Source organism: Macrosteles quadrilineatus, unplaced genomic scaffold, assembly GCF_028750875.1.
Source record: "Macrosteles quadrilineatus isolate MER2022 unplaced genomic scaffold, UCM_ALF_1.0 Scaffold_1__1_contigs__length_201487025, whole genome shotgun sequence".
Lineage (NCBI taxonomy): Eukaryota > Metazoa > Arthropoda > Insecta > Hemiptera > Cicadellidae > Macrosteles > Macrosteles quadrilineatus.
In genome coordinates, this window is record NW_026542594.1 from 110,525,677 (window position 1) to 110,547,522 (window position 21,846).

The window sequence follows — 21,846 nt, forward strand, 5'->3', positions numbered from 1 at the left end:
ACCCTGGAAGAATTTGAAATTTACAAAGCACATACAAAAAATGACAATAGCGAACTTATTTTAAATGACAAACTAAAATTCAAATCACATGTAATTTTCAATAGTATTTTAAGTCAGAGGAAGGATTCAAGACCAAGAGGGCAAAGTACAAATGATAATGCCGCCACTGACACGACACCGCAAGAATGACTCCAGTCAGCTACTTGCTCTTGTGCGGATATGTCTAATCAACAGGCCTGTTTAGTAAAAAACCCCCGTTTATGTATGTGTACGTCGCGTGTGACAGTTTGTGTTTTTGTATATTAACGACGCCACTTAGGCTGAACGTCTGATGATGGCATGGATATGCTGAAACGGCCGTAACAATGTTTCAACTTCTATGAGCTGATTGACGAAGGTAACCTTATTTATTGATTTAGTCACAAGATCAGCTCAGGGGCTAAAAAATATGGATTTTAATTGAAACATTAGATGTCTTTGGAATACTCTGAGAGTGAGAGGCGAAACATAACTTTCAGCAATGATGCATCAAAATCTACCTTTACTGAGTGATTCAGAAATGTTGGCCTGATTGTAAAATATTTTGTCAACATGACTAGAATGTTAACAAAATAGATGTATCAGCACAAAATAGTTTTTAAGATAACAAATTGCAGCATAGGACAACTTATATAGTGTTCTAACCTAAAACATTGTTATTGTTTCAATGTAAAAATTCAATTGATACAAAATAACTACGTTACCAATTTATGTTTGTAAACAAAAATAATTATTTTAATGGAGTCATAAAATCAATTTAAATAATTATTTACCACACAAAATATTTGTAATGTAAAACATTGTTCACCACTCGGAGCAAAAGTATATTATTTATGGTACTTAAATTGTGTTATAGTACGTAGCAGTACAGTATTATTAGTTTATTAGGTGCTTGTTGCACTGTTCTACACACTGCTCAAGCGCTACAACTCATTAAGTGGTATCCTGTAGACACACTGTTGATATATACTGAATTGTGGCATGGTGCCACTATTTAGAGTGTAGGCTGGCACGAGAATTGGCAACATAGCATTAGGGAAGTTATAGTTCCAGCGGACGGCGCGAGGCGCGCTAGCTACCGGTATGGTTTCGTGTTCCACAATTCGGCGTGTACCTGCGCTACTTAAACTCACATCAACGAGTTCAAAAATACTCAATTGTGGCATGTGATGTTTAAACGACGTAATAATGCTGGAAAACCCAAAAAATGATCGAATTAGCTGTGGCACCCTGAAAAAGGTGCCACAGTACGGCCGTGTGCCTGTGAAGGATGCCACTATTCGGTGAATACAGACACACAAACTCACACACCCACACACACACACAAACTTACAAACTTTCAGATTTATAATATTAGTAAGATTTATTGACCATCATCTGTTCACCATTGCCTTTGTAATGAAGAATGTTTTATGCAATAAAATACTTATGACTTGATATATATAGATATAGATTCTTTTGTTAGGTTGTAAAAGAAACTTAATGATACGGTTGTCAAATCTTGGTCTTCGGGTGTTGACCGCGTCGTTGAATTAGTTAAACTAGAGGCCGACGTTTCGGATGTGTAGCAGCTATCCATCTTCGGGGCGAACTACTATTCAACTGAAGTAGGTCGTGTGCGTCGTCCTATTTTATATTGGGTGGTGGGGGTGAGGGGTGATGGTAGGTGGAGTCTTGTAGAACGTTCTGGAATGTTGTAGGGGTTCTGGCCTTTCTGGAATGTTGTTGCTCTGGGGTTGCTTGATACCTTTGGTATTTTTGTGATCTGTAGAACTTTCTGGGTCACATTTACAAGATAAATGTGTTTATCATCAGTAAATTATCTTGTAAATGTGACCCAGAAAGTTCTACAGATCACAAAAATACCACAGGTATCAAGCAACCCCAGTGCAACAACATTCCAGAAAGGCCAGAACCCCTACAACATTCCAGAACGTTCTACAAGACTCCACCTACCATCACCCCTCACCCCCACCACCCAATATAAAATAGGACGACGCACACGACCTACTTCAGTTGAATAGTAGTTCGCCCCGAAGATGGATAGCTGCTACACATCCGAAACGTCGGCCTCTAGTTTAACTAATTCAACGACGCGGTCAACACCCGAAGACCAAGATTTGACAATCTGCAGTGACCATGGAAGCTTATCACCTAGATTAATGATACGGTGTAAACCTCTAGCAAAAATGTCTGTGGGAGTTTACAAGTAATGATAAATAATTGAATATTATGTTTTAGAGATAATGAAGACAGCTCTACACAAACATTAGATATTAGAAGAGAAAATCAAAATACTCAGACTGCCAATGCTCAAACTACTGGGGTATGTAGGGCCTAAATAACAAGATATTATGTGTGTAGTAATTGTAGTTTTCTTCTTTATAGGATTCAAGCAAAAAGAAATGTTATTGTTATTACAAACCTATCTCACATATTTTATGATGAACTAGCCGCCATACCCGTGACTTGCAACGAGGTCAAGTTGCAGAAGAGAAAATTTTGGTTCCTTGAAAATGCCGTAAAATGATTATTTCATCCTCTATTTAATTTAAAAACCAAATTCAACTGTAGGCCTATTACTCAACTTGATAACAGTCCGTTTTTTTAACTCAGACTGTGAACACTTAAAATACCCCCGCAGCAGCAAACCTGTCGAATAAGCAAATTTCCATTTACCTGGATTGATTTTCTAATATAATCTATTAAATTAACATTTATGTTTAACGAGTACCTAGGTTAGCTGCTACAGGGAAACTAATAAAGTGTGTTTTTTATTAAAATATCAATAGCTTAGTGTGAAATAAATAAATCCGCCAAGTTCAGATCAGTTTTCTGTAATATCATGGGAACGTCCTGCAAGGAGTCAGAAGGAAATCTTAAATAGAAGCATAGGTTGATATGTACACTTAATTAAAGGCCTTTAATAGCAGAGTATGATGCCGCAAATTTAAACTGAAACGGACAACCAAGTCAAAAATGGCAGCAGTTTACAGAATCATTGAATTTGCAATGCTACCTCCTCAGGGGGGCAGCCGCTAGGAATCGGAAGAAAATCATAAACGTAAAAGTGATATTTTTTAACATTGTTTAAATTGCAGCTGACTTTTAACTTGTTTTTGTTTCTAGTTTTTGACTCATGAATAAGTTCAGTTCTGTTTTATTAAACTAATTTACCTATCAATTTATGTATTTACTTCAAACATAAAACTGGCGACGAGGATGATTTTATGGAAAACTTAGAGTGCAAGATAGTTTATTCAATTCCACAGCTTAATTCATTATAATGTCTGAAGATACATTACCAGCAACTCTTAATAATCCTATGTTGGTAAGTCAACCTAGATGTGAAAAATTTAACCCTAATTCATGCGACATTGATGTTTGGAATATTAAATTCAAGGCAAATTTATGTTTGGGCAATATTACAAATGATGATATTAAAAGATGTTTATTCATTGACTGTCTGGATAGTACAGTACTTACATTGGTAACTATTTGCAAGCCAAAAGAAATTAGTGAATTTACTTATGAACAACTTTATGAACTTCTAGTAATACATTTCAAACAAGTAAAGTTTAAAGTTGCCGAAAGAGTAAAATTCTTTTCACTGAAGCAAGGTGTTGAATCTTTGTCCACCTTTGCAAGTAACTTAAAAGAATTAGCCAGCAGTTGTGATTTCCCTGGTGACTTTTATCAAGATGCTCTCATTACATCCTTCATAATGGGTATTAATGAAGATTCTATTAGAGCTAATTTACTTCAGAAAGATTACACAGATTTCAATACTGTACTTGAATTTGCTAGAACATTAAGTTCAGTTTTTACCACTTCAGCAAAGAAAAATCTGATTTCTTTTTCCGATAATGAGAGCAATGGAGAGGTTCTAAATACAAATTCAAACTATTTATGCTATTCTTGTGGTGGTAACCATTTTAGGAACCAATGTAGATTAAGAAATGCAATATGTAATAATTGTGATACAAAAGGTCACTTAGCAAAAGTTTGCAAAATTAAAAGGAGAACAGATTTTCAAAACAAAAAAATTGGTGGACATGGAAAAGGAACGTACAACAGACAAGTAAATTTCACTGACAATGAAAAAGGAAGAGATTCTAGGACCTTTATCGACTCTAACATACTTGATTGTTCACCTAAGTTGACAAATGAAGCTATTTTTTCTTTTGGTCTTCAGTGTCATAACGTCAGTGTATTTTCTCCAATTTGGGTTTCTATCTGTATCAATAGTATTTTAATTAATATGCAACTAGATACAGGAAGTTGTGTTTCTGTTATATGTCAACGAACTTGGGAAAGATTGGGAAAATTTCCTTTGTTACATTCAAATACAAAACTGACATCTTATAGTGGTCATTGCATAAACTTGATTGGTGAACAAACAGTTAAGTGGCATTCAGGAAAACTAAAAGAGAGCTAAAGCTGTACGTTGCTGAAGGTGGCACTCAGGATCTTTTAGGTAGAGACTGGATCGAGGAGCTTAAAATCAACGAATTGTCACTTAATTCATTACAAAGTGATTCTTTATGGGTTTCCAAGGAAGTTGATGACATTTAAAGGTCAGGGTTTCAAAGTTCACTTCCAAGAATGAGCTTAAGTAAATTAATTGATTCTAATAAGGAACTCTTTTGTAACAAAAGTGGCCATTGTACAAAATTCACGGCACACTTAATTTTAAAGGAAGACGCTTCTCCTATTTACAAGAAGGCAAGGCCAGTTCCATTTGCAATAAAGGACAAAGTGTGCGAGGAAATCGACAGACTTGTAGAAGCTGATCTGATAGAACCAATTGACTATTCTGATTGGGCTGCACCTTGTGTAGTTGTCAAAAAACCTTCTGGTCAAATAAGAATTTGTGCAGATTTTTCAACAGGATTGAATCAGGCTTTAAAGATTCAGAAATTTCCTCTACCTACACCTGAGGAAATATTTGCTAAGTTGAATGGAGGAGAAAAATTCTCAGTCATAGATTTATCTGATGCCTACTTAACAATACCAGTAGATAGAGATTCGCAAGACTTACTAGTGATTAATACCATCAAAGGACTTTACAGATACAAGCGACTTTGTTTTGGAATCGCATCCGCTCCAGCTATATTTTCTAAAGTTATGTACAACATGTTGAATGGGTTGCCAGGCGTAGCAAACTATCTAGATGATATAATTGTTACAGGGCACAATGATGAAGAACACTACAAAAATCTAGAGAATACTTTCAATAAAATTAAAGAGTTTGGATTCCAATTGAACAAAGATAAATGCAAGATTATGCAGGAAACAGTGACATATCTTGGGTTTGTCATAACTAAAAATGGCATACAAGTTTCGGATTCTAAAGTTCAAGGCATTGTAGATATGCCACAGCCATCAAATGTCAAAGAGTTAGAGGCATTTTTAGGGATGGTTACATACTACTCCAAATTCATACCAGAATTTTCAAAAGTTTGTTATCCTTTAAACCAACTGCGGAAGAAAGGAGTAGACTGGTTGTGGACTGATCAATGTAAACGCAGTTTCAACAAATTAAAAGACTTGTTAATGAATGCACCTATACTAACACATTACAATCCAGAGTTGCCCATCATTATCATTCTTGCTGTAGATGCATCAGCTGTAGGAATAGGTGCTGCAATTTTTCATAGATTTTCTGACAACTCTGAAAAGCCTATTGCATATGCTTCAAAAACATTGACTTCCACTGAAGCGAACTATTCTCAAATAGAAAGAGAAGGGCTGGCCATCATTTTTGCGATAAAGAAATTTCGCCCATATCTACTGGGAAAACACTTCATTTTACAGACCGACCACAGACCCTTGCTTACAATTTTTGAATCTAAGAAAGGGGTACCTACCACAACTGCCAATAGACTTCAGCGTTGGGCACTAATACTGTCTAACTATACGTATGACATTGAATACATATATACAAAAAATTTTGGTAAAGTCGATTGTTTGAGTAGATAACCGTCATTTCAACCTAATTCTTTTGATTCCAATGATGAGGGACACCATACAATAGTAGCGACAATTCAAACAGAAGTGCAGTCCGAGATTCCTATTACTTGTACTGAAATTGCTGAGGAGTCGGTTAAGGACCCTGTTTTGAAGAAGGTGATGCACTATGTAAAAGTTGGTTGGCCTAATAAGTGTCCAGATGAGAACTTGAAGCCTTATTTTTCTAAGAAAGATGCACTGACTCTACATAATAACTGTCTTCTGTGGGGAATAAGAACTGTTATTCCACCTAAATACCGAACTTACATCATGAACTACTTGCATGAATCTCACAATGGCATGGTCAGAATGAAGTCAGAGGCTCGGGGTCATGTGTGGTGGCCAGGTATGGATGCTCTAATTGAACAGACTTGTCACCGTTGCCGTGAATGTAACTTGTTTGCAAAAGATTTACCAAGTAAAAAACATCTATTCAACTGGCCTAAAGAAAGTGAACCTTGGAGTCGAATCCATTTAGATTTTGCTGGACCATTTTACGGACAAATGTTTCTCTTAGTAATTGACGCTTTCTCGAAATGGCCAGAAATAGTACCTATGTCCTCTATTACCACAGAAAAGACAGTAGAAGCGCTCAAGAATTTGTTGTGTAAATATGGAATACCTAGAACAATCGTCTCAGACAACGGAATTTCATTTACTTCGCAAGGTTTTAAAGATTTCTGCTTGCGTAATAATATCAAACATATTACGACTCCAGTAGCTCACCCAAGTTCTAATGGACAAGTGGAGAAAAATGTAGATACCTTTAAAAGAGCTATGAACAAATTACAGTACAATAAAGAGCCTAGCTTGTTCACAGACAACTTGAGGACATATTTATTTCGCTATCGAGCTACACCTCACACTGCAACTGGACAAACACCTGCATTTTTGTTCTTGGGTCGTAATATGCGAACTAAATTAGATTTTATCAAACCTTCACAAGAGATAAACTCAAGAGATGAACCTTCTGAAGTGCTGCGATATAAGAAAACCAGAGGCTTTTCTATTGGGAGTAAAGTGTACATTCGTACTTTTGTTGAAGGGAAAGTAAAATGGAAAATAGGAACCATACTTAGACAGTTAGGTGGAAACACATGGTTGATTGATTCTAATGGACACACTAAAAGACATACAAGTCAAATGCGGAAATTTTACCAAGACAATGAATCGGAAGAGGAAGTCGACCCCTGCATTAAACAATTACCACAGCTACTGTCTTCTTCAGATTTCCAAGTACGAAATGCAGAAGTACATGTTCGGAATTCAGAAAACCATGGATCACCAGCTGTATTCCCTAGCCCTACAACATTCCCTACAGTAGCTTCACAACTTCCGAATTTCACTCCTCAGCTACGACCTAGAACATCCCCTGCAGAAGCTTTACCACACCCGAATGTACCTCCTCAGCTGTGAAGATCAACAAGGACCTTCAGGCCACAGAGGAGGTTAATTGAAGAAGCCTAAACTTGGTGGGAAGAAGTGATATGTTTTAACATTGTTTAAATTGCAGCTGACTTTTAACTTGTTTTTGTTATTGTTTTTAGCGAATTTCCCTATAGGGAAGTAGCTATTACCGTAGGTCTCATGGTAAGACCTAAGCCCGGGACCGATTTACTTTTTCATTTTGATGTCCCCAGAGGCCAAAAACACCATTCGTTCAAATTTATATATATATATATATACTGGGTGGCGCATAAAGAACGCATGGATTTGAGTTGAGTGGTGAGAGCAATAAGAGCGTCCGTGGAGGGACAGGGCCTGGTTGTTTTGTAGGTTAGGGCGTCCAGTTTTAGTAGCAATGGTGCAATCGACCTGGTGCATCGCGTTTTTGCTGTAGAACGTTTATTCAAAAATAATGAATCTGATATAACTGTTCAATGGTTCAAAACAAAACCCGATCGCAACACAATACTTTGTTGGGTAGCTTCTTTTCGCACAACTGAATCAGCTATGAAGCAGAAGTGGTTTGGTCGTCCTTGCACGGCGCGAACTCCACAAAATGTCGACAGAGTAAAGGGCGTCTGTTATTCAAAGCCCTCACCGCTACACTAGGCGATGCGCTCCAACTGTGTGCTTGTCTTGGCGCTCGTTGCAGGGCAACCTGAAAGATGAGTTAAAATTTCATCCTTACAAAATTATGATCGTACAGAAGATTTAAGAACGTGATTACGAACAATGGAGACTGTTTTGAGAGAATGGATGTTCTTGCCACTGATGGCGTTTTGTTTATGATGTTAATGATGGAGCGCAGTTTCATTTGGATAGTTATGTCAATAAGCAGGACTGGCGCTATTTGGCAGCAGAAGACCCAAAAGAATTACATCAAACACCACTGCATGATTTGAAACTTAACGTTTGGTGTAACTTTCGAAAGTGGGAATTCTTGGGCCTTAGCGTACTTTTTTGAGGACTCGCGGAACATACTTTGTGCAGAAAAGCCGTTGAACAGTTTAAACAGATTTAATTACTTTTGAATAAATGTTCTACCGCAAAAATGCGATGTACCACGGACCACTGCACCATTGCTACTAAAACTGGACACCCTAACCTACAAAACAACCAGGCCCAGTCCCTCCACTACGCTCCTATTGCTCTCACCACTCAACTCAAATCCATGCGTTCTTTATGCGCCACCCAGTATATAATAAGTATGATTGTGATTATTTTTGTTATTGTATTTGTAAATGTAAACATGACTATGACCTAAGTGTCGAAACATGTCGTTTATTAATTAAAAAGGGTACTAATGTTTTCAATTATTTATATATATATATATATATATATATATATGTCCATCCGCACGATAACTTGAGAAATTTTTGTCCGATTATGATAAAATTTGGTTTAAAGGTGTAAGGCGGGATAAACTTGAATGAGTTCGCGAACCAGCATGATCGGACTATGGGAACGGGGGTTTATGGGGGATTTTATGGGGTAAAAATAGGTTTTTCCCATTTTTGACCCTAAAAACACAAAATTTCACAATTTCTTTTTAAACCATTTTGTAGAGCTTAAAAAAACAAATAATTTAGTATATTGAAGCGTTATCATGCGCCTAATTGTTACGGAGAAAATTCAAAAAAATTGTAATTTTAAAATTCCCATGTTATTCTTATGGAGAATAAGTCAACTGTTGTAGTTTGCTTGTTTATGAACATATTTTGATCGATTTTGGAAAATACTTTTATTTCTTACTAAACTATTATTATTTTATAAAAAAAATATTTTTTACCCTCCCTGTTGCAGCAAACCTAAGTACTCGTTAAACTAATTCTATTTAAATAGGAAATAAATGTGCTATTTTTATGGAGGCATTTTAGTGTAAATCCAATCAGGTTAATGGAAATTCGCTTAGTCTGCAGGTTTGCTGCGGCAGGGGTATTGTTTCTAGTTTTTGACTCATGAATAAGTTCAGTTCTGTTTTATTAAACTAATTTACCTATCAATTTATGTATTTACTTCAAACATAAAAGTAAGCAAAGGTTGATATGCACATAAAATTAAAGGTATTTTTTAGTAGATTACAATACCACAAATTAAAGCTCAAAAGAACAACTGAGTAAAAATTGGCAGCCAATCAAAGATTCAAAATGACAGATTCAAGATATCTTTGAACGGCTACCATTTTTGACTCGGTTGTCCGTTTGAGTTCAAATTTGCAGCATTGTAATTCTGCTAATAAAGCCCTTTAATTGGATGTACATATTAACCTATGCTCCTATTTAAGATTTCCTTCTGACTCCTTGCGGGAAGTCCCTATGATACGACAGAAATCTGACAGTTCCTTCAAAAAGTAGATTTTTAGGTGCTGTTTTGATTTATCAAATCTCATTGATTTATCTGTTATCGTTTGGAAAATATTAAGCCCCTGCGGGACTTTATATACACTCTGTATGTAGACCTATATATTATGATTTATGTTTTAAAAATACGCAACTTACAAATATATTTACTTAGAAAAAAATTTGAAACAAATAATTTTGGAAGTAATTTGTTAGTTAAAACAAACCCTAAAACTAAGTGTACAAATAACCCAAATGCTTTGATTATGGTAAGGCCTCTTTCCCTGCAGCTCATTAACCTTCCGTCGGGCGCATTGATTTTCAAACACCAAAGGGCGCTCACGGAAGTTACCTCTGGGAGTACAACAACTATACAATAATGAGTAAAAAACATTTTAATAGCAATAAAACTTAAATAAAATTATTTTTTATGAGTTATTACACTATTATTTAAGTTGTACCTATATCAAATAGAAAATGTTATAATAAACAATTAAAATACATGAGTGTTGTGGATAAAAAAGACTTACTTTTTGTACATATACAGTACTATCGTATGTTATACAAAATTGTTAATAGTGTATGACATTAAAACACGTATGGTCTAATGAAAATAATCATTTGTTACAAAGACAACTCATTCAATCAAAGCTCTTAGACAAAAAAAATTGCATCAGTGTATGACATAAAAACACCCATGGTATTATGAAAAAAGATCATTTCATAAGGACAACTTACTTTGTCAAAGCTCTTAGAAAAAATTGCAATATTCTTTGAAATAAAACACCTATCGTCTAATGAAAAAAATCATTTTTTAAAAGGATTACTCATTTTGTCAAAGCTCTTTTTCTTGGAACAAAAAAGTTCCTGAACAAACGCACCATTAGGTCTTGCCACTAAATGTTGATCCCTGTCCTCCCTTTCAACACTAGCCAACAATCTCGCAATTTGTTCTTCCTCATGGGGGATTCTAGAATTCTACAATGGGGAAGGACATTGCTTGATAAAATTTTCTTCTTTAAATTTAGGGTACGGTATACTATATAGTATTACACATCTACCATAGCCATTATGTTCTACCACTTCAACTAAACAATTAAAGAAAAATAAATTATTAAAGATTCGCAAAATATCCCAAATTATTCATGGAATTAAAAACATAAACATAAGTGTAAACAATCCAACTTTGACAGTTCTCATTGCATATAGGCGTATCACGGTTTTTTGTTGCTGCTTGGTTCAAATTAGCTGTTTTCATAAATAAAAGAATAATAGTGCTGCACCCTGTTGATAAATCTTATAACTTTTAATGCTTTTGCATATCATAGAACCAACTTTTTTAGTTAAAACAGCTGCCTAAATTCTTTAGTACCCTTTAAATTAGAATACCCATAAGGTTAACATGGGGAACTACAGAGCCACTGGGGCCCGAAAGGATTTTTGAGATAAGAATACGTCTATACGTCAATTGGGAATGTGAGCTATCATCGTGCCAGATTTCAGCCCAATCCATCCAGTAGTTAATGCGCGATTGAACTTCAAACAAACAAACACACAAACTTTCACATTTATAATATTAGTAAGATTTGAGTAAAAATGTAGATGATAGATTTGGACTACATAAGATTGATTAATATTGTATACAAAATATACCTGTGCAAATTTAGACTTCACTAAATGCAAAATAACATTATGGTAGGTAACAACAATAAAAATAATTATTATACTTACTGTGCCATCAACTGTAATCACTACCCCGTGCGGCACCGGGTTAGAATAGCACCGCAGCCTTTTCGGGCTTGTCGTGAAACCCGGCTCCAAGACATGGGAGCTCCGATCAAGGCTATGCTGGACACCTTCTGGACCCAGAAAGCCGTAAATCAAGTGGTCAAAAACGGCATGGCCAAACTGGAGGATGACCTTGGCTTCGTTTTTGCCTGCCGGGTGGTGAGCAAGGCAGCCATGGAGAAGATTGCCGAGAAGGTTGTGTCTCTGTCTAAGAAGGTGTCCAGACCAAAAGGACCACGGTAAAGGCCAAGGCGACTCAGACTGACCTATTGTCTGCTGTGCCTAGATCCTTTTCGGACATAGCTGCAGCTCCTGTAAAGAACCAACAGCCACAGCTACCTACGACCCCCCTTCAGGGAAGTTCCCGAAAGGGGTCAGTCGTAGAGACACCTGGGGCTGCGTGGGAAAAACGCTGTTCCCGAAAGGAGAAGAGGCATTTGAGGCGGGCGGAGGTCGCCTCTATAAGGAATGTGGCAGTGAAGGCACAGCCGACCGGTGTGGCTCAAACTGGGCCCGGCTCGGTCTCTGCTCCGAAAAAGCCCCGGCCAAAACAACCCAGGACGGAGGCAATCCTGGTCAAGCCCTCAGGGGGGAGATCTTTCGCCGAGGTCTTGGGTGCAATTAAGGCCAAGGCTAAGCCAGAGCAGACCGATACGGTTGTACGGTCGATTAGACGAACCCGGGACAGGAACGTTCTCCTTGAACTGGGTAAGTCGAAAGACAATGCAGCCTTTACTGCCGAACTGAAGGCAGCTGTTGAAGGCCAGGGCACCATCCGTGCTCTTGAACCAAAGACATCAGTCGAGGTTCGAGACATTGATTGTGTGTCGACGGAGGTTGATGTTGTTGAGGCCTTGAAGAAAGCTGTCCCCGAGCTTGGCGGGCAAACGGCTTTCCTTAAGGTGTGGCTCACAAAACCGAACAGGAGTCAGCAGCGGATGGCGGTCGCCGAAATGGCAGACGCACATGCCACGAAGATGCTGGTACTCCAGCATCTGAGAGTCGGCTGGGTCAACTGCAGGCTCAGAAGTGAAGAGGTGTTTTAAATGCCTCTGTTTCTGCCATTCCTCCCGAAACTGCAAGGGACCCGACCGAAGCAAGAACTGCCTTCGGTGCGGGGAGTTCGGTCACGTCCGTAAGGACTGCCAAGTCGAGTCCTGTTTCCTTTGCAAAGAAAATGGGCTTGCTGACAAACACTTGAAGCATATAGCTGGGTCTGGACAGTGTAGTGTATTCAAATCTGCACTACAGCAAGCGAAAGTCCTTTCACGAAGATAAGAATCCTTCAGTGCAACCTTGAGCGATCCAGGTCGGCTGACGCACTTCTATGTCAGCTTGCCCTAGAACACGATGTCGACGCACTCTTAGTCAGCGAACAGTACCAGTACCGTGATAGGGACCCATCTTTTTGGTTCCCTGATAGTCTTGGTACTGCTGCATTCTGGGCGCGTAATGCAGCGAAAGTACGAGTACGGGGTCACGCGAAGGGCCGAGGTTTAGTTTGGGTTCGGTGCCGGGATGTCACTTACTTTAGTGTCTACCTCACTCCCAACGAGGCCATCCGTGAATTTCGTGAGCAGATAGACCGCCTGGAAGAGAGCGTGCGCAATACCACAGGACACGTCGTCGTGGGTGGGGATTTTAATGCTAGGGCTGTCGAGTGGGGAATGACCCTCACCAATTCCCGGGGCAAGTACATTCTGGACTTTGCTGCCAGAGCCGGACTCGTTGTCGTCAACGAGGGAAACACGCCAACTTTCCAGCGCCCTGGGATGCGGGGAACGATCCCAGACATAACCCTTGCATCTGAGTCCCTTTTGCCAAGGATCAGAGCCTAGAGAGTCCTGGAGGATTACACGGGCAGTGACCACCAGTACATTATTTTTGATGTCCTGGATGGTCATCAGAGACAAGTAGCCGCGTTTCGTCAAGTGCCCGTTCGATGGAATATTAAAAAATTGGACGTGACAAAATTCAATGAAGCCATCTTACGAGGAACACCGGTGGTTCCCCCCGCAACTATCGTGGCTCACGCAGAGGTGTTAATTCAATTCAATTCAATTCAAATATCTTTATTCATTTTTATGTACATTGTACAATAAATAGTGTCAAAATAATTACAATAAAAATAGTGTCAAAATAGTTCAACAGGATAAAAAACAGCAAAACATGAGGAATGGTTATAAAAACAACAAATACATTTTACAAATCTAGTAAGATAATTTATCATAGCGACTAAGGGAGGTGAAAAAATCGTCAAATGAATAAATTGCTAAATTTATTAAAAACTCTTTCAATATTTTTTTAAATTTGTTTGGATCTGTTTCTTTTTTAATATTTTTTGGAATAAATTTTAAAAATCTATTACCTGCATAGGATGGTTTCTTTTCAAAAAATTTAGTCCTATGTGGTTGTACATTTTCGTTTTTATTTCTTAAATTATAAGAATGGGATTTTTCTTTTGGTTCCGAATATTCTTCTTGTTTTTTTGCAATCATTATTGATTCATATATATACTGCCCGTAAACAGTAAAGATTTTTAGGTCCTTAAAATGCTCTTTAGCTGACTCATCATGCTGCAGCTTAAGCATGATTCTAACCGCTCTTTTTTGCTCCTTTAAAATGCTATCTAGATTACATATTTTTGTTGAGCCGTAGAGTGCTAGTTGTTAGTTACATCCATGATGGGACTAATCGTCTCGGCTTGCGATGAGTCTATGCCTCGCAGGAGATCCCGTTGCAATAAGCGACCTGTGTACTGGTGGACTGCCGAGATTGCGGAATTGCGTCGGTCAGCTTTGAGAGCCAGAAGACTTGCTACCAGGGCCAGAGAACCTGTAGACAGTCGGATGCTTACAGAGTGGCTAGGTCTCTTCGTCGAGCCATCAACCGGAGTAAACGCAGTTGCTGGGAGACATTAAGGGACGATTTCGATTCCAATCCTTGGGGCTTGGGTTACACACTTGTAACCAAGAAACTTGGCACCCGCTCTCCACCTTCCGTCATGGATGGGGCCACTATGGAGAGGATAGTCGAGTCCCTTTTCCCGGCTCACATGTTGCGCCCACTGCGGGATTTCGGAAGGGTGGATGACGTACCACTTTTCAGTCTTGGAGAGGTGGAGGCGGCCGTCCTATCCCTGAAGAACAATAAGGCTCCTGGACCCGATGGGGTACCCGGCGAAGTCCTCAAAAAGGTTTTGACTATTAACCCCTTGATCCTTTTGCGCATGTACAACGCCTGCATAGTCGAAGGAGTTTTCCCCTCGTGCTGGAAAACAGCTAGGCTTGTGCTTGTTGGGAAGGGGAAGGGAGACTGATCCGTTCCCGACTGAATTCAGACGTGGTCGCTGCGGGGGACCTGTCCCCTCGCCAGTATGGATTCAGGATGGGGCGATCTACGGTTGACGCTGTTGAAGAGGTGAAGCAAGCCGGGATGAGAGCTGAGGATTTTAACCACTACTCTCGAAGGGTTGTGCTGCTCGTAACTCTCGATGTGCGAAACGCATTTAATTTGGCGAGGTGGTGCGATATGCTGGATGCTCTGGAGAACACCTTCCACATCCCGGCATACCTCATGCGTATCATAGAGGATTATCTCCGGTTCCGCCTCCTCATGTATGACACTACAGAGGGCCCACGGACGATGAGTGTCACATTTATTGGTGCTGCCCAAGGTTCCATACTCGGCCCGGACCTCTGGAATGTCGCGTATGACAGCCTCCTGAGGTCTGAATTGCCTGAGGAAACTGTTTTGGTTGGGTACGCGGACGACGTTGCAGTTTTGATAGCTGCACGTAGCGTTGAGCTGGCTCAGCTAAAGCTGACCGAGTTATGCGTACTATAAACGCATGGATGACAGACCACGGTCTCTCGCTTGCTTTGAGCAAAACGGAGATCGTGATATTAACAAAAAAACTGATTGACACCATCGTGCGCCGTAGGGTAGGGGCCGTCGAAGTCCAGACCGTTCGTTCTGCCAAGTACCTTGGGATTATGGTGGACAGCAAGCTTAGCTGGCGGGATCAGATTTTCCGTACGGCGGACAAGGCCGCTAGGGTGGTCTCCTCTCTTAGCCGGTTGATAGCCAATGTTGGAGGGCCTCGGTCCAGCCGTAGAAGGCTGTTAATGTCTTCTGTCCAGTCCGTACTCTTGTACGGTGCTGAGGTGTGGGCATACGCTCTAAATAAGGAGGTATATATGATGCGGCTCGCCCGAGTGCAGCGTCAGGCAGCACTAAGAGTTGCACCCGCCTACCGAAAAGTGTCCGAACCCGCCGTCCTGGTGGTTGCTGGAGTCATCCCCGTCAAACTTTTGGCGTCGGAGAGAAAAGCAATTTATCAGCGCCGTGGGGAGGACCAGGCACGAACAGAGGAACGCAACCGCACCTACCAGCTGTGGCAGGAGAGCTGGGAACAGGAGACTCGGGGACGCTGGACCAGGCAACTGATAAAGCAAGTCCAAACTTGGGTTAATCGGCGGTGTGGAGAGGTGGACTTCTATCTCACCCAATTTCTGACGGGTCATGGCTTTTTCCGGTCGTACCTGTTCAGGATGGGCAAAGCCGTGTCACCCGATTGCATATACTGCCCAGGCATTCCTGATGACGTGGAACATACCTTTTTCCACTGCCAGCGTTGGGAAAGGCCCCGCCTGGAGGCTCAACAGTTAGTAGAACTGCTGTCGGTGGACACGGTCATACCGATGATGACGGAGGGTGAGGACAATTGGACCTGTGTGTCACATTACATCCAGGGTATTCTCCGCGCCAAGAAACTCGACCTTGACCGGGATGCGGTGTAGGTCATGAAGTATCAAAATGCCAAAAACAGTGAGAGCCCTGAGGGCTTAGGTCACATGTTGGCCTGACTTGAAGTAATGTGACAAAAAATTCCAGGTCTGTGTCCAACAGAGTAGAGGGGATTTTTTAGTGAGTAGTCTGTGATAGATTCAGGAGTCTCACACTACAGGCTGGCTACCTGTGTGCGTAAAAGCATTTTCCCTCCTCTCCCTTAAAAAAAAAACCATAATCACTGTTGATTTGTTAGTAGGCCTACTTCTGAGATGAGCCTATCATCGAGTTTGGTCCTGATAGTTATGTTTTTTATTGCAATTCTGCTCTAATTTTGTTAAAATAAATGTTACTGAAAGAATCAATGCCACTGTCTTTTTATTTAACACCTTTATATACAAATTATTTATTAAATACATTACATCTTTCTTACTCTATCACAAGGAAGCTGTTAAAAACAAAGAATAACAAACAATAATTTAGGCTAAACAGAAAAAGTTAACTAACTAAAACGATACAATAATTTTGATCTTGCTCAGATAGAGTAAGTTATATAAAAAACTTATAATGGTCCCTCTTGATTCAATAAATAAACCAATTACTTCAATATTTTTAAAGTTATATTTTTCTTTAAAATATGGAATCGTTGGCTCGTACATCTTTTTCTTTTCATCATCGATTACCAACGGTTATTCTTGACTTTTTTTAATCTTATGGTTGGTTAAATAATAAATCCATTAGGCCTTAATGAAAAATTCTGTTATGAAAACCTAAAAGAATACATAAAGTAAAATACCCATTTACATATCCATATCAAATGGTTCTTTAATAATAAGAATTCTCAGCCACAATGTAATGGGCATTGTCAAATTCTTTACAACCATTACAACAGGTTATAAAACAAGAAAATTGGCCTTTGTCACATGTACATAAAAAACCATAACATACAACTAACATGTAAGCCTTATTACAATATCCCTCCAGCAGCAAACTCATTAGCTTGTCAACAACGGGACAAACCATCTTAGCATCAACTGACTCTGACTTCTTGTCAACAGCGCCTCAAGCGAACAAATGAGCAATTAAATGAAACTACTTAATTTGCCTCAGATAATGATTAGCTTTCCTTTTTTTCTTTGTAGAGTTTTAAATTCCTTAAGTTGTGATAGGTATTCATTTTGAATCACCCTTATCAGTCAGGGGTCTAGGTATTACCGTACCACCCCCTATATGGGAAATTTGCTAATAGCCGTTATCGTTGTTTCCCACGTACAAGGGTTGTCTGTAAAATAAAGTCTCCAAGGAGCACCAATCACGACTAAGCGAGCTAGTACAAATCGGACATCAGCGACGTTTTCTTTACTCCCCCAACTAATATTCTAACCAATTCCTACCTGTATGTGACAATTAGTCCCACCACATAAGTCAAGTATGAATCATATTCTGTTAATGTGCGTACAAAATTTCAAGTATTGCAGTTGTTTAAAACAGTTGTTTCGACCACTTCTTGAAGAGAGAGCAAACATTTCAAACGGTTTTCAAACTACAGGGGTAGAATTATTTAATAGGCCAGCATGAATTTTGTTATACATTAATTGTTTTGAAGCTGCCACAAATCCGATGACCATTTTTCAAATTCTGGAAAAATGATGAATTTTGTTGCTGGTTTTTGAAATTTGTCATTCTTGCTGGCCCAAAGAATTGAAAAAAATTAACTGGTAGATTTATTTCTCTATAAAAAATGTAGTATGCAAAAGCCTTCGCAAAGGGGGGAGTTTGTTAGAAAATGTTTAAAGTTGTTTCTTTTTCTTCCGGCTTAGGACATTTAATAAAGTCACATGATATAATTCATATGTTTTCATTAATGTTGTTATTCTTGTAAACAAACATGTGCTTGTGTTAGGCTACTTTGAAAGTGGTTTTAATTTTAAAATTATTTTGAGAAAATCACTTATTTGACAGGCAAGTTTTTACAACAGTAAACTCTGGAAGTCCAGAGAACCAGGGAACTCAGCAGTCAATTTTTGTTCAACTTTGATCACTTTTGACATACTCTGTTGCACTTTTTTATACCTAAATACTTAATATAGATACAGATCTGTCCCCCTGGCATTGGATTATAATCTGGATTAACCCCTCTCTTACGAGAACCTAATCATACTTGACGAGAGCATTTTCCCTCACATAGTTTTATTTACTACTAGACGATACTAATCTAGGCGTTATGGCAGCCACAATAGTTGGGAATGAGGCAGAGAATTCGGCGCTCGTGTCAGATTTGAACTAGTTTGCATTGCTGCGACAGGAGTTTGTTGAAAACTCAAATTTACATGATATATACATGGTATACATAATAAATATTGATTGAATATTATCAGATATCACTACTGTGTAGGTACAAACAGAGAGCACTGAAGGGGAAGTTGCAGAAACAAAGTACGATGAAGAAAAACTTACTGAGTTCCTGAATCGCATGTGTCCTGCAGTAGTAAATGAATTAGATCGCATCAGTCGCAGCAATGCTTTTGCCTCATATTCACTGTTAAGTGAGGAGGAGGACGTAAGTAATAAAAATAGTAATAAACTAGTGTACTTGTTGCTCGAATTCGAGCAATTGTTAAGTATTACAGGCGTTATTTTAAAACGAATAACAGCCATAATTTCTGATGACTTTAAAATATTCGACTCAAAGATTATGGAAATACTCAAGAAGTACATAACAGATCGATATAATCAACATTTATTGTAAATAGTGTTTTCTCAAATAGCCTTACTCATAGCCACATTAGGTTTCCAGGCACATTATTTTTCCTAAAACCTAACGGCACGACTCCCTTCCCCATATCGCCCTGAGCGATAGGGATCATTGAGATTCGCTCTAACCTTTCCTCTCCGGGGAGCGAGCTGGCGTAGTGGTTAGAGCGCGGAACTTCAGTCCCTGAGGTCTCGGGTTTGATCCCCGCCAAGTCATCAATGGATTTTATCTAAGTGATAATGCCGCAACCACTAGGTCTAGCCTGAAGTAATGTGAAAAACAATCCCAGGCTCGTGCCTAGCGTCCTAGGAAAAAAAACCTTTCCTCTCCCCTTCATGGGCAAGTTTTCATTCCTTTTGTTTCTTAGTTTTTGTTTGTTTCTTTTTTATAATTTAACGCCTGTATGTATCCCTGGTTTTTCCTGTTTCCCTAGCTACTTTTCTAAACGTCTCAATTGTTTCCTTGTCACTCATCTATATATATATATATATATAATACGCTAAGCCGATTTTTGTGAACAGAACTCCTCCCTCATTTTTGGACCGATTTTGATGATTAAAGTGTCAAAAGAAATGCCCTGATTTGTAGTTTTGCAAAGTGTTTTTTGTTTTTTGATATCTTTATTAGTTTGGACAGGATCTTCCATCAAAGTTGGATTTTCTCCCATAAGATTAACATGGGGGAATCTAAAAATTTAATTGGAAACTTTGTCTCCACTAATTTGAGAGAACGGCTGGGCGTAGAAACTTGGTAGGGGTGTCTAAAGAAAGGTCTTGGTCTGTAGATGGGTTATCAAAAGAAAAACGAAATAAATTCCCTTAGGGCTCTGCTCCAGAAGCCTTTAAAGATCCCTCTACAGATTTGTTTACATTTTGGCAATGTGGATAATTCTTTTTAATGAAACAGCTGTTAATTTGTAAATTGTATTTTAAACAAGACACATTAATTGGGGGTTACTGAATTGTCCAAAAGAAGCATTTGCAATGTTATTTTCTGATTTTAAAATTAATTTTTTTCTGTATCATGTTATGTTTTGCAGGCTGTTATTGAACCGCCACGCATTTTATGACCGTCCCGAGATACTTGAACCGCCACGATCATTAGTGCGGATTATAAGGGTCGGTTTTGCAGGGTTGAAAAACAGTTGAACTGCCACGCGGGTTCTGCAGGTAGCGAGGGAACTTTTTGAAATATTTATCCCTCCACTTTCCCACTTAGATATAAGATGGACTAAGAGTCAAGATTCAAGGCTACTGCAAGCAAAAAACTATGTACAGTTCCTAGTACAGACACACAATGTAAGTATCATGGATATTCGTTTTCTCATTGTTCCTTCCTAATTCTTTTTAAAAACATACTACGTATATTATATTTAATATGTGTGTCAACATAGAAAAATACTTCAAAGATGTTTATGTATCAGTATATAGCTTTGGACAACTAACTAGGATCACAATTTTTTAATAAAACCATGAGTCTTACACCAACCGCATATATGAATGAAATGTCTTGATGTGAAACTTCCCCGAAAAATATCAGTTTTTAATAAACCCATTTCACATCCACCCTGGGTTCAGGGTAGTACCCAGTTAAGTTCTATGTTTAATTACATTTAAAATATTGAATATACATAAAGCTGTTAGATTGGTTTTGGTTTTAGTTTGTTTGTCTGATTTTACTTGAGATAACATTTTGATTCTACCTTAGATTTCTTAATTTCAAGGGAAATGACCGTATGTTTTTCTTATAATGTGGGATAGTGTGAAAACTTTCGAATTTGGTTTTAATTATTGTTTACTTATTATTTCAGTGTTGTATATTTTAAAACCACATCAATTGATGGTGCAGAGAAATATTGAGTATATCCTACTCTCTAATACTAGCTATGTCTGTTAGTCTGTAGGCCTAATATATACCTCGAAATCCAGCGATAGGATTTTGACTAAATTTTGGAATTAGGGACTTATAGCCCTAAAAACGTGATTGGTGACAGCCACTACCGTAAGAAAATTCGTATTTTGCTACACGACTAATTTGACAATTTAAAAATTAAATATTAACCTTATGAGCAATTAATGTTATTTGTAATGTAAGCTAGTTTGCGTAATTTTATGCAAAAATAAACAATGCTTTCGATTTATGCCCCCTTCCACAATATTGCACTGAAAGTCTTTCGGGGGAAGTCTTCTAAAATAAAAAATACATATAAACTTAACCGTGAAATTAATGATAGAAGTGTTCCATAGAACATTAAATCACAAGAATTGGAGTTATGGTGTTTCGATGTCATCGCCGGATGACTTAGGTAGGATTACTCAAAACTATGGAATGTTTCTTGACTCCCCCTCTATTTCGGGTATTTAAGCAAGGGTTGTTCTGTCAAAAATATCAGTTCGCCTTCATACAGTGGACAGTGAAGATGTCAGTCGATATAAATTTTGTTAGTAGTGAGCGTGGTGGGAATTGTTTAGTAGTAGATGGTTACCGATTTGTGAAGCAATCGCAATTGAAGTGCGGTACAATAAAGTGGTTTTGTGAGCGCAGAAGACGAGGAGGATGCCAGGCCAAATGCTTTACTGAAGGTAAGTGAACAAAAACAAATTGTATTATTACCTCTTTTTGTTACAAACTTTATTAATTTGTATTTGTGTAAAATTCTTTTTATATATTTTTAAA

The 21,846-nt window shown here is 38.6% G+C and overlaps 1 protein-coding gene across 3 annotated transcripts in view; it reads left to right on the top strand.

Annotated features, from left to right (window-relative positions):
- Positions 1-21,846, top strand: part of LOC128983204 (cytoplasmic dynein 2 intermediate chain 2-like) — a 137,282-nt gene that overhangs the window by 29,405 nt on the left and 86,031 nt on the right. For 2 of the 3 annotated variants that reach the window (XM_054402428.1, XM_054402411.1), the window contains exons 2-3: positions 2,281-2,365; positions 18,811-18,975. In XM_054402428.1, coding sequence (XP_054258403.1) covers positions 2,281-2,365; positions 18,811-18,975 — 250 coding nt within the window. The remainder of the gene's footprint in view (positions 1-2,280; positions 2,366-18,810; positions 18,976-21,846) is intronic. The other variant, XM_054402420.1, reaches the window with a different exon arrangement.